General features: G+C 44.0%; 1 protein-coding gene across 1 annotated transcript; it reads left to right on the forward strand.

Moving 5' to 3' along the window:
* Positions 1-7,602: 7,602 nt before the first annotated feature.
* On the forward strand, positions 7,603-9,127 carry LOC122625236. Its single transcript, XM_043805250.1, has one exon. The coding sequence runs from the start codon at positions 7,738-7,740 to the stop codon at positions 8,791-8,793; it is 1,056 nt and encodes a 351-aa protein (XP_043661185.1). The 5' UTR covers positions 7,603-7,737; the 3' UTR covers positions 8,794-9,127.
* Positions 9,128-13,182: the final 4,055 nt, after the last annotated feature.

Below are 13,182 nucleotides of genomic sequence, written 5' to 3' on the forward strand. Positions count from 1 at the left end.
TGAATCTGGTTGAATGGGAATGAATAGATGCTGCTCCCTCTATAAAACTATAGAACTACATATAAACTATATCTGTTCCGTGAACTTATTCATCAAGCTAACGGACATGGGAATTTCCGAGGAAGGATGGAGCAGGGGCGGGAACTGAGTTTTGGGTTAGAAAATCACTCAAGTTGTTGGCCTTTTCATGGGTTAACTTCCGCAGAGGGGAATCGAAATAACCGATGGGATCGCGATCCATGAGAAGCGGAAATCCTAAAATGATCATAAAATGGTTTATCAAAAACTCTGACAAAGAATACACGAAACTGCGCGTATTAAGGAGAGCTATATAAATATTGATTATTTCACTAAGAAATAGCTTTACATTTCTAACGATTCATTAAACCCCAATATCGATCAATACGAAGAATGCTCATAAAACTCGGAATATTAGGCCTCATTCCTCAGTCCCATTATTATGCAAAGCAAATAGTTGCCAAAATGAGATGTTTAGCACTGTGCGATGATCAGAAGTGTTGTGTTCCCCAATTTCGATGTGGACAAAGTCTAGTCGAATCGAATCGAATCGAGTCGTAGGGACAGCGCCATAAACATAAAACTAAGAAAACCAGAAATGTTTGCTTTATTCGAACATTTCGGACATTCGAGGCGGCTTTGTGTTTTCCATTTTGAGGGCGACCTTGCCCACCTTTCCTCACCTTTCCCCATCATTCCCCAACTCATCGTGTCGATTCAATCGATTGCAACCCAAGTTGACTCAAGTTGACATTTCCCCGCCGCCGGCCGCCCAATTAGAAACACATCAAAATCAGAGGGCCAACAATGGGCCGCCAATGCGTGGACTTGGAATTGCATTCATTAAAAGCCAATAAAACGAAATAAACCCATTGGCTTTCTATAGAAAATCCTAATTGGGCAACAAAACCAAAGGGGGACAATTAAAAAATGAAAAGAAACAAAGCCAGGCGAAATGTAAAGAATAATGAAACGAGTCGCATCGAAGAAAAGAAAATAAACCAAATCAAACCAAACCAAAATAAATAAATAAATATACGCATATCAATTCGGGTTCTTGAATGCAAGCGGCATAGCATAGCAGCGGACAGTGCGCGCCAGCAATGTAAGGCACTAAGGCAAGTCCATAAAACTTTTATGCGAGAACCAGTGGAAGTCCATGGAGCAGATGAATCTGCATTATCAATTTACATTTTTTTGTTTTCCACTGATTCGATTCTTTCAACAGGGAAACACTTTTAGCTCTCTGGCTGCATTAATTCAAATGGAAATCAAGGGAAACTGCGGAAAAGCAAGGGAAATGCGCACGGAAAACAGGAATAATTTCCATACTATTAACTTTAATTAAACTAGTTATGCTGAAATACATATCGAATTAGCTTAGAATTAAGCTGAGAATCAAGCTTGCAAGACTTCAACTTGGCAACTGGAATAACCAAATATTTTGTAGTTCAAATTGGGCCAGTATTCAAACTTTATTTATTTTAATTGACATTTTTGTCGGGGGGGAAATCGGCTAATCGACAGAGCAGAGTTCAATTGCATTCACTTTAATTTCAATTAAATAAGATGAACTGCAGGGAGATGAGTGCTGAGATGATTTATTTGGCGAAAGAAGAGCCGCAGCTGGGGGAAAATGGCACTGGAAAATGGGAAATGAATGGGCCACGTTGACGGCAATGAATGGAATGGAAATTCGCCGCGGACTCGGACTCAAAAGCTGGCTAATTGAGCCTGAGAACAATCCCAAGTGGGCCAACGCTGAACGGTAAACGATGGCTATGGCGATGGCTATGGCCATGGCTGGGTTGCAAGTCGCTCTTTGACAGCGAATATAAGTATATGATAAATCAATTGATGCCGGACCCTCGGGCCTCAGTCTTTTGCATTAGCTCCACCATGCTTTTTTCTCCTTTATTTTTGAGTATCAGGTGTATGCTTATACCCAAGTGCAAACCCGACGCGGGAATGCTCTTTAAAACTTGAATCGCTTGTACATGTGTTCCATGAGATACGCAAAGGACCTACTTCTTTTCTACAAGTAGATATATTCCAAGTAGATACATTCCAAGTAGATATATTCAGCATTCAAAGCTTTTGCCTTTCCTACATCTCGTCAAGTGCCATTTGTCCATTTCTGTGTGAGAGGGTACAAGGCGAAACGAAACAGCCTTCGCAACGAACTTCTTTCTTTCCACGGAACTTTCAGTACGGATCGCAGATCACAGTGATGGGGGGAGGTCCAAGGAGATGCACATATTTAAGCGCAAATACGACAGTTATTATTGTTAGCCAAGCAATTGCGGAGAATGCAATCAATTAATTGACAAACTGCGATGATCAGTGAAGAAGTGAGTGAGATCGGCGAAGGCGAAGGAGAGAAAAAAAACTAAAGGAGAGATATGTGGCTAAGCAGCGACGATCAACTTTTTATTGGCTTTGCTGCGAACCGCGATCGTTCTTCGATACTTGCACTGCAAAAAAATTCAAAACTTGAATTCGATGATAAAAATAAAATAAACTAAAGAACAAGATACAAATACTCATGTTATTTTATTTCAGTACAGCTATAAGTTTCTTTGTTTCTACAAGTGATATCCTTTCATCTTGAGTAGTAACACATTTGTAGTGTGCACACCTCAGCTTACTTTGTGGGTATCCGCGTTCGTGTGTGTTGGCTTTGTCTCGCCTCGAACACGTCGTAATTGAAAAATAAAAGAAAATGCGCGAAAATCGCAAACGCATTTACTAGAAGACCCTCTCTTCGATTTTTTTTTGTCTTCTTTCTTTTTTTTTCGTTGTTTTTTGTAACTTTTTTTTGTACCTTGGAGCGAAGCGTGCGAACAATTTGCTGTCCATTCGATCCGCCTTTTCCTTGAGGCTACCACACGGGTTGATGGGCTAAGGGAGGGGAAACCCGGAGGGGGGGAGCGGGAAAACTCGGGTCTGGGATTTCGCATTTGCATTCGTAATTTGTATGCGTGCAACGGCTGCGGCTGCGACTGCAACTGCAACTTCAACTGCACGAAATGAAAAACGTTGCGAGCTTTTGGCGCCTTTCGACTGGGACGTCGACATGGACACTTTGCCACCTGAGTCTGGCCAAAACCCCCCGCCCCCCACCACCTGATAAAATTTCCTTATTAAATAACGGTCACAATCGATCGCTTGCCAAAATGTGCGCTTGCGAATTCTCTCATGACCAACCGAGGGGTCTGAAAAGCAGCTGAGAACTAGAAATTATCGCACCAATCCAAAAGTTTCCTACCAAAAGGCCACATCCTCCTTTTTCATTTTTCGCCCAAAAATTATCAGTATTTTGTTTACAACAATAAAAGTATTGGTCCAAACATAGAATGCCATACATCGTTGAATTCGTTATGAAATTTCCAACAAAGTTGCATTTCAGCCTAGAAATGTTCAATTTTGACGATTTTTTGCAAAAACAGATGATGTTACCCCTTACCAAAAATGCAAAAAATAACACAAAATTGTTTTGGGAAAAATCAGTACAAAAGTTATTAAAATAGTCAGCGTGGATAAAAAGCTGCATAAAATAGTTATTCTTTTGTTTCTGGGTTTATTTTTAGGCAAGTTATGACACAAAAAGGTCTTAACATATTCTTATTCGTATTCCAATTTTCTGCCCAAAAATAATCAGTTTTTTGTCTCCAACAACGAAAATAGTTGTCCAAATATAGAATGTCATACATCGTTGAATTCGTTATGAAATTTCCAACAAAGTGGCATTTCAGCTTAAAAATGTAAAATTTTGACGATTTTTCCCAAAAATAGATGATGTTACCCCTTACCGAAAATGCAAAAAATAACGAAAATTTGTTATTGGAAAAATCAGTACAAAAGTTATTAAAATAGTGCGACTGGATAAATAGCTGCATAAAATAGTCATCCTTTTGTTTCTGGGATCATTTTCAGGCAAGTTATGACACAAAAATGAAAATATTCTTACTTTGCGAAAAATTCGTATTTCAATTTTCTGCCCAAAAATAATCCGTTTTTTGTCTACAACAACGAAAATAGTTGTCCAAACATAGAATGCCATACATCGTTGAATTCGTAAGAAAATTTCCAATAAAGTGACATTTCAGCCTAGAAATGTTTAATTTTGACAATTTTTCGCAAAAATAGATGATGTTACCCCTTACCAAAAATGCGAAAATGTGAAAAATTTTTTTTTTGCCGAAATCATTAAAAAAGTAATAGGAATCGTTAGCGTTGGTAATGAGCTGCATAAAACAGTCATTCCCTTAGATCTTCGATAGTTTTCCGGCAAGTTATGACAAAAGCGCTTAGAAAATATGAATATTTCTTATCTGCAGTAAAAAAGTTCTGTAAATTGATCTACCTGCTGTTTGATATGCCGTTCCTTGATTGAGCACTTTGCAAATGGCAAAGCTTTAAAGACTCGGCTCAAATCGCCGGCAGACAGACAACTTCATTAGAAAACGCGGGGGATATTTGCATGGGAAATGTGCGGCAGAAGAGCGGGAAGGAGGGGGGAAATCAAGCTGGTAGCTGGTAGCTAGTAGTCAGGGGCATCAAAAGCCCGCATCGATCACGAAACCACTTTTTGGACCAGTGCCAATGGCGACGGAGGAGTCACTAGTCGCCAGTCACCAGTCACCTAGTCACTCGTCACCAAGTGAATTTGCGGCGCCTCTTTTTCCAGCGATTTTCCAGCTCGCAGCCCCTCCCCCTCCCCCGCAGACTGGCCACCCGCCCATGGACGTCTGGGTAACAGTAATTTGGTGTCTTTCTTGTTCTTGCGCGCCGGCAATCACACCTATGGGAATGTCTCTAACACATGTCCAAACGTCTATACCACGATCATTACCAGCTGGCAATGATCATGATCAACGCGCAACGCGGTGGGATTCCAGCATGCACTTTGGACAACATATTAGAGATCCCATACCATCCCATCCCATCCGATCCCATCCCATTCGATCCCATCCCAAGTCCTCTGGCCCGTCGCATCATTAAAAATTTATCAGTTGATTGGAAAATTATAATTCTTTGCCTTTACGCTTTAGCAGCGCTATGATTTTTACAAGTCCACCTCTTTTGCCATCTCATCACATCTCTTTCCTTTTTCCTATTTTTTGTTGTTTTCTGTGCTGTTTGTTGTATTTTCTTGTGGCGCACACAACAAACACAGCAATCCCATTCGCAATTCGCAATTGTGCCCGCTGTTATGTAATAACTCGCCGTAACTGCCCTCTTATCGTCCGCCTGTGTCTGGTGTTGTTTCTATTTCTTATGGTCACATTTAATAACTGACTGACTGCCTGACTAACTGACTGACTAAATGGATGACTGACTGAATGGCTGACTAACTGACTGACTGACTGACTAACTGACGGACTCATGGCGCTGCTCTGATGGATGCACTGCACCGATCCCAGCCGAGCCGATCCAATCCGATGCCATCCTATCCAATCTGATCCTAGACCCCACTGGTTCCCCACTCCCCCAACACACTTCTTTGCTTTGCTTTTGATCGGCGTGTTGCTCTTGATTTTCATCTGGAAAAGTATATTCGACCAGATGGTAACTAGAGTTTTGAGTTTCAAAGTCAAGCATCATTGGAAAACACTTGTCCAAATAAACTAATAATTGTGCGAGTTGCGCAAAACAGAAGCATTTCTTTCTACAGGATATCACCAGGTCGATGCAGCCAGAGTTTGGCATTATTTTTTATGCGCTGGCTTCTCCACTTAGTTCCAGATGCGGAAATAAATGCACTTGAATTCCTCAACTTGTTACATAAATCGTAATTTTCTATAGACTTGTTCTATATCTAATGTATATTGCATTATTCGCCTCTCGTTGTTTCTTCTCCCAGTTGTTTCTGTTTCTGCGCTGTTTTTTCTTGTTCTTGTTCTTTTTATTATTATTATTGTTTTATGATCGCTTATCTTCTGCGGAGTCCTCTGCTGGTGCTGCTGATTTTCGCTACCGAAGCGCAGAAGCTCAGAAGCCACCAAGATTTGACCGCGCCAGGTTGAGTCAAGTCAACTTGGGGCAACTCAAGTCGGAATATATGAATGTCTGAATCTCTGAATGTCTGGGTGTCTGGATCGTATTCCCCCAAGTTCGTATACTTATTCTCGCGCACTTGAACTTCCTGCATGACCAAGGCCTGCGGGAGATCAGCAGATCATGTGAACTTTTATGGCCATCATCGGTCATCGCTCATCGCTCGTCACTCGTCTTGGATGTAATTAGGCATCTTAGCGGTACAGTTCTCTCTCGGCTCTGTCGGCTATTCTTATTCATTCGTCTTTTTTGCACTCGTGAAATGCAAATAAAATAGCGCACATTATTATATAAGTTGTGGGAATGATTTTGGCGTCTGTGCATTCGCACTTCTGGCTGCCATGTTCCAAGAGAAGAGTTCTGTGCACATCACTATACATGTTGCCAATGCTCTTGCCAGGCTTCACCAAATATTTGCTTAACCTGACCCCATTCTTGGGCCTTCGTATCCTATCGCAGCTCACATGCCTAAGCGTTTCTTAGAGACCTGCGAAATTCCACATGTGACAATTCAGCATTCAACAGATGCCCCGATGGCGAGATGGCGAGATGGAGAGATGGCTCTGGCTCCAAATGGAATAGCAAAGTTGGCTAAAAGCCTGTCAATCGCCAAAGTTGCGTGGCAAACACTGAACACAATATTCTGATAATTTCTAACTTCGAGAAATAACTCGGCAACGTTCATTGAATAATGCAAAACTATAGAAACCTTTCGCAGTAATTTAATTTGTAATTAAAAGATGTGCATTAGGCAAATCACTAGAATCACTGGGCTACCTCAATTTTGTTCACTGCCTCGAATGGGTTTGGGGATAATGTCCTAAGTAGAGGCCCGAATCTCTGGCAAGCAATTAGCACGGCAAGGCCCAGAAGAAAGATCACCGCAAGACCGCGGTCTCTTTGGGGGGAGGGGCACCAATTGCAATTGGAGAAAAAGGGGAAGAATTGGCTGGGCTAGGATGGGTTGGGATGGGTTCGGATGGGTTCGGATGGGAGCCCAGAAGAAAGGGGCGAGGAAAGACTGAAAGACTGACTGAGTGGATGACTGAGTGGAAGACAGACAGAAGCGGGATTTATCAGAGACAGAAGACTGAGCTTGCTTGCGAGCGATGGAGATGGAGAAAAGCAATTCTGCGGCTGACGGTTTTCGCAGAAAATTACAACTTGCGGGTAAACAAAGTCAACTGCCGGCAGTTGATGGTGCTGGATGGTGGAGCGGGGGAAGCAAGGGGGCAGTTAGGGGGGCGAGGACTGAAGCCACACGCCAAAAGCCAGCCCACAAGCCTCTGCCCCACAGCTCTCTGCTTTTCTGCTTTTTTTTTCTTTTATTTTCTTTGTTTTTTTTGTTACCCATCGTTGTTTTTCGTTTTCCGCTGCCGGACTCCATGTGGATTGGATGTTGCTGCGGATTTGGATGTGGGTGCGCAATTATGCCGCCAGAGCAACTGAGCAGCCATAAATTTTCTTATCAGCGCCGAGCCAGAAAGACAGGAGCGGTTTGGAGTGGCTTCCAAGTGAGCCACATTAAGGTACTAGTGGGCTATGCCCATTCAGTCCACAGACACAGTTGGAAAAACCCAAGTAACAATTGTTTTATAACTTGAAAACTTGCAAACACACATTTTGGACCCCATCTACTCTATATACTCCGTAAAAGAGATGGATAAGGTGACGATGAGGGACAGCAAGGCCGGCGAAACAAAGGAGTATTCGCTCGATGAGGAACTGCATCTGCTGCGCGACCTGGGCGACTGCCACAAGGCCAATCTGGCGGACATAGATGTGATAGCGCGTACGACCGCCAAATGTCAGTACACCAGACTCCGGACGGATTCGGCGGACAGTCAGCGGATAGCCCCTTCCTTGGAGCGCCCACCATCGACACGTCCGTACGAGGAATCCGACTCACTGGAGGAGGAGATGGGCGCCCTGCCGTGCGGAGGGGTCGAGGGGGAAGTTACGACCGATGAGGAGACGAGAACACTGGGTGCCATTCAGGGTCTGGACCAGATACTGAAGCGAATCGATATACTGCAGAGTCAGATCCGCAGGAGGCAGCAGTTGGACAACAGTACGCAGCAATCCGAACCGACGGAGGATCGGATCTCGTGCAGTGGCCCGAATGCGAAGCAATCGGAGATTCGCTGCATCCAACGTGCCCAGCACCACCTCCAGTGCCAGATAACCGAACTCCTGTGCCGCTACGATGCTCTCCGCAATATGCTGCGTGGCCTGATCCAAACGTGGACCTGTCTGGAGCGACGGATTGCCGTCATTCGGAACCAGAACCTCGTCCACTTGGCCTGGACGGAGGAGTGTGCCAACGATCTCAGCAACTGCCAGCACAGACATCGCTCCTTGGCCGCCGTGAAGCTCACCAAAAAGATGGCCCTGCTCGTGACCAAGACGAACATGTCCAGTGGATTTCGCTACAGCCGTCGATATCTGCGCAATGCCCTCATCGCTCGACATGTCAACGACTTCCGCTACGAGATCGCCGAGTTGAAGGTCCTAAGCGAGGAAATCTACACCGAAATCGATGGGCGACTGGACCAGATCAAGCTGAAGGCCCAGCAATTCGGTGTCGTTATCCCAACCACGCCGCGCCAGTCCAATTTGATCACCGATGAAACACTGAGGAACACTCAGCCAACCGAGCTAACTGAGGGCATCGACGTGTTCACCATTCCAAGGGGCTCCACCATCAAAGATTGATGCAAAAATTAACTTCAGAAGGAATCAGAGTCTCAGAGTTAGAATACAATTACAATGGGAGCAAGTTTCAACGGAAAAAATACGATACAATATTCATTAGGAAATAAGATAGAAAATTTATTGAGTTATTGAAAGACGGATTTCCATTGCTTGGCAGAAAAAATTAAGGATTATGCCCAATATTAACCACAAAAATAAATACCAAAAGGCAAAATTATCGTGTAGCTGAGTTCGCAGGTAAAAGTGCGCTCCTGTGCTGAGATGAAAAATAGTGCTAGTGGGAGGCAGCGGGCTGCCGGAGTGGAAAATGCGAAATGAAAGAAAAGAAAGAAAAGAAAAAAAAAACAAAATGAGCCACCAGCACATGGGTAGTACATCATTTCGGACTTTATCAGCAAAACAGGCAGCCGAGCAGCGCGCGCGTGGGCAGCTCCAGAGTGGAATTCCGATGCCGCCAACGCTTCCCCAAGCAGCAACAAAAGCAGCAACAAAGGCGGCAACAAAAGCAGCAACAAAGGCGGCAACAAAAGCGGCAGCAGCAGCAGCAGCAGCTACAACAGCAGCAGCAACAACAACTGCAATTGCAACTTAATTGAGCCTTGTCTATGCAGTCTTAGCCAAAAGTAACTGCGGTTGCTGCTCCTCGCTCTATCTTTTCCCTGTTGCATAGATGATGTGTATATGTACATACACGTGTGCGTGTGTGTGCGCGTGTGCCTGTGTGTGTGTTAGCCATCTCATGTCGCCCGTTGCGAACTTGATGCCTCGCTGCCCCAGTGCCTTGATGCTCCACAGACGACCAGACAGCAGCAACAACGGCAATGGTAGCAAAGACAGCAACAACATCACTCGCAGCAACAGCAACATCAGCACAGATACATATACATATACATATACGTATGTACATAAATACCCACCATATAATAGCGTACTGAGGGCGTTGAGGCAGCAACATGCCATCCAGGGGCTCAGGGGCTCAGAGGGGGCGATGGGCTGATGGGCTGATGGTTTGCAGAATCAGCAAGCGAAGCCATCATCATGGCCACCACCAAAACCGACCGAAAATCAACTCCCCTGCAGCTATTGCACAGTGGGCCATGCATAATACTAATAGGTTAAGAAATACTTTAAACTTAGTAGTCGTACTAGATTTAATAACTTATACGGTAATGCCAGATTTTAGTCCAATAATGGGACTATTGGGCCCACCGTGGCTGGGACAATTTAAGCTCATTCACTTGCCGCTGATTGCTGCTGGCAGTTGTTGCTGCTGTTGCTGCTGCTGCTGTTGGTGCTGTTGGTGCTGCCAGTGGTGGCTGCTTCTCCTGGTTTTCGGCTTGTTGTCTAGCAAATTCACAAGTTCAAGACCAAGAGCGAGGCAAAGTTGCAGGGTCTGCTCTGTTGCATGTTGCTGCTGCTGTTGCTGTTGTTGCTGCTGTGCCGGCAATACATGCAACCAAATTGCATGCAATGCACAATGCACTTATCTAAGATGTGGCAAATGCAGTGGGTGATGTCTGAGCTGGCGAGGATTGGGGATTGCGGATGGCGGATTGCAGATTGGGGATTGCAGATTGGGGAGAGCTGAAAAGGAAGGGAATGGAACAGAAAATGAGGGGGCGGAATGAAGCGTGGCAATTTCCAGTGCAATTTGCATTTTACATTTCGCACCGGGCGTTGTCAAATGGCCATCCTCGCAAAATGGGGAATGACTTTTTAATGGCCACAATGTGGGTTAAGTCCAGCTCTGGAAGAGCTTTAATAGATCAGCTCGCAACGAACAGAACCAAACCGAAGAGCAGACATCCAAGGGTAGACAATTCTCCATTGGATTGAACGCTTCAGCGAGAGCTGGAAAGCTGGCTAGCTGAATAGCTGAGGAGCTAAGAACCGACAGAACGCGGAACCACTTCTCAAAGGCCGCCAGGCTTTGAGGGTGGGTAGAAATGCCTCATTTGCCAGCGAGAACTTTATGGCCCGGCCAAAACTGCCAACTTGCATGTCAATAGAACATCATTCTTTGGCATGCGAATTAAAAGAGTTATGAGAACGGGATACGGTCCCAAAGTTGGATTAGCTCTCCTACTACATAGTTGTCTGCAACTTGATGAACCTCAAGTGTGGATTAGGGGGCAAATGGCAAAAGTTATCAGGAATTAAGAGGCATACTCGTACTCATGCTCCCTACACTTGCAATTGCATATTTGCGGTGTGAGGTATTTCACAATCAGACATTTGAAATTGCCAAGTGCACTGCGTCTTTCCATTTAAGCGGCGGAGGCTTCACTGTATTATTTCCTAGTACCTAAGTACCCAAGTTGGCAACCTGGAAATTCCCTTTCGATGCGGCCGCATTCCTGGCTGATTTTGATTTTGGCTCTCCTATGATTTATTATGGTTACATCTAATTAAAACGGTTCTGCAGTGCGGCGATGGCCAAGGCTGCAAACATGGCCCGACGTAATGAAGCTAAATGTTCCGCACTACGGTCAATTGGTATTGACCATAAGGCAAGGAGAAGAGATGATGAGACCAAAACTCCGACCAAGACTTTCAGCTTAGGCTGCAGCCAAAGTGGCTGCACAGAGAAAAAAGTATGCAGAAGCTGATGGAAGACCAAAACTATGTCCAATATTTATTTCTTGACAGACAACTGTCTCGATTCTAATTTCAAATTTTGAAGAAAAAGAAGAAATAGTTTTTTACACCTGAAAATATTGCTTATATTCTATACAACATTTTCGTTCTTTGCTTGTCCATTGGCTTGTTTTTGTATTTCGCTGCAGCTACGATGATGGAGAAGAAGTCAATTAAGCCAAACGCTAAAAGGCCACGAAAGATAAATGACAAATGACGTGTCTTAAACTGTGCTCAGTACCCATCTTTAACCAAAGAGAACGCAGATCCCGACTCTTTCGTATTCCATGCACTGTGGCCGTGTGTAATTTCCAGCAAAGAAATATCGCACAACAAGTGCAAATGCAATTAGTCGCGGGCTTTATTTGTTTAAAACGAATGCCGACTGGCACTGACATACACACGATCGCCAACATACTTACACAGTGATCATGATGATCTAGCTATTCCGATCCTCGTCTTCCTCTTCCTGGAACTTGTTGCATTCGGATCAAAAGCAGCTAGTAGCAAGCAGCTAGCAGCAAACAGCATGTTGCAACTGCTACTCCTGTTCGTCATCGGGCCAACATTTAGATGCCTTATAATTGCTCCAATGATTTTCGCTGTATTTGGCCTGCTCAGCCCATTAAGATGGCTCAAATGCCCGACTGTCTGTCTCTGGTTGTGCTTCTTTTGCTTCTGCAATGGTGCTGGGAAATTTCAAAATCCCATCGAAATCGGATCACAATTAAAAAAGTATTTTATTTATTTACTATCCATCTGGTTAAGGAGAAAGCTAGTTTTGCGCTTAAAACGTAGATCTTAGGATCAGCATGTCCATCAATTATTTTCGCACGTTCGCAGGAATCTTCGATTAATATTGTATAATACATTTAATTGTAACATTTAATTGAATTTTAAACCTAGCTTAAGTCTTTTATAGTTTGCATTTGAATTTTCTAATACCTTATTTTCATTTCAGGTGCTGAAACCCCGAGTGGATGAATTGGTCGTTGGCTGCGCGAAAATTACAAATTGATTCGTATTAACCATAAATATTTGTACTTACCATAAACATTTAATACATACCTGTAAACAATGCATGGAATAAAGTATTTTATTTAACATAAAAAATTTATTTTATTTAGCTTTGACTTGAACGTATGCAGCACTTTTTCACACATTCTTCAGCACTCTTCATAAAACTTGGACAGCCTCCGTAACATACTTTCAGGCTGCTTATTGCAATCGTTAAAAAGTAGTGCATACTTTTGGGCTGCCGCATTTATGGTCGTCAGCTGCTGGAAAACAACCGTTAGGTTGCACAAACGAACTAGAGATGGGCGATCGCGCCGTTCTTGAGATCGTGCCACGAGCTTTGCACCGATAGACACGAAAGCTCCCCGTTCATTTGAATCGCCCATCCCTAACTAAGCTTGAGTTTCAGCGATCAGCTGTTCGATTTCCACCTGCTGTTCGATTCTGTGCGCCTGGTATTTCAAATCGAAAAATCACCAATTTGCTTCATTGCTGGAGCGCCGCAACCAATTTCTTCGGCCGAAATTGCCAGTTTTACCAATGCTGGATACCAGGCGAACAGAAACGCGTAGCAGGTGGCCGTCGATTGCTCCCAGTAAATCTAATCAGCTGTTCCCTTTTCATGATGGCTGCCCTAGAGATGGGCGATCGCGCTGTTCTTGTGGTCGTGGCACGAGCTTTGCACCGATAGACACGAAAGCTCCCCGTTCATTTGAATCGCCCATCCCTAACTAA

The sequence above is a fragment of the Drosophila teissieri genome, chromosome X (genome assembly GCF_016746235.2).
Source record: "Drosophila teissieri strain GT53w chromosome X, Prin_Dtei_1.1, whole genome shotgun sequence".
In the NCBI taxonomy this organism is placed as follows: Eukaryota; Metazoa; Arthropoda; class Insecta; order Diptera; family Drosophilidae; genus Drosophila; species Drosophila teissieri.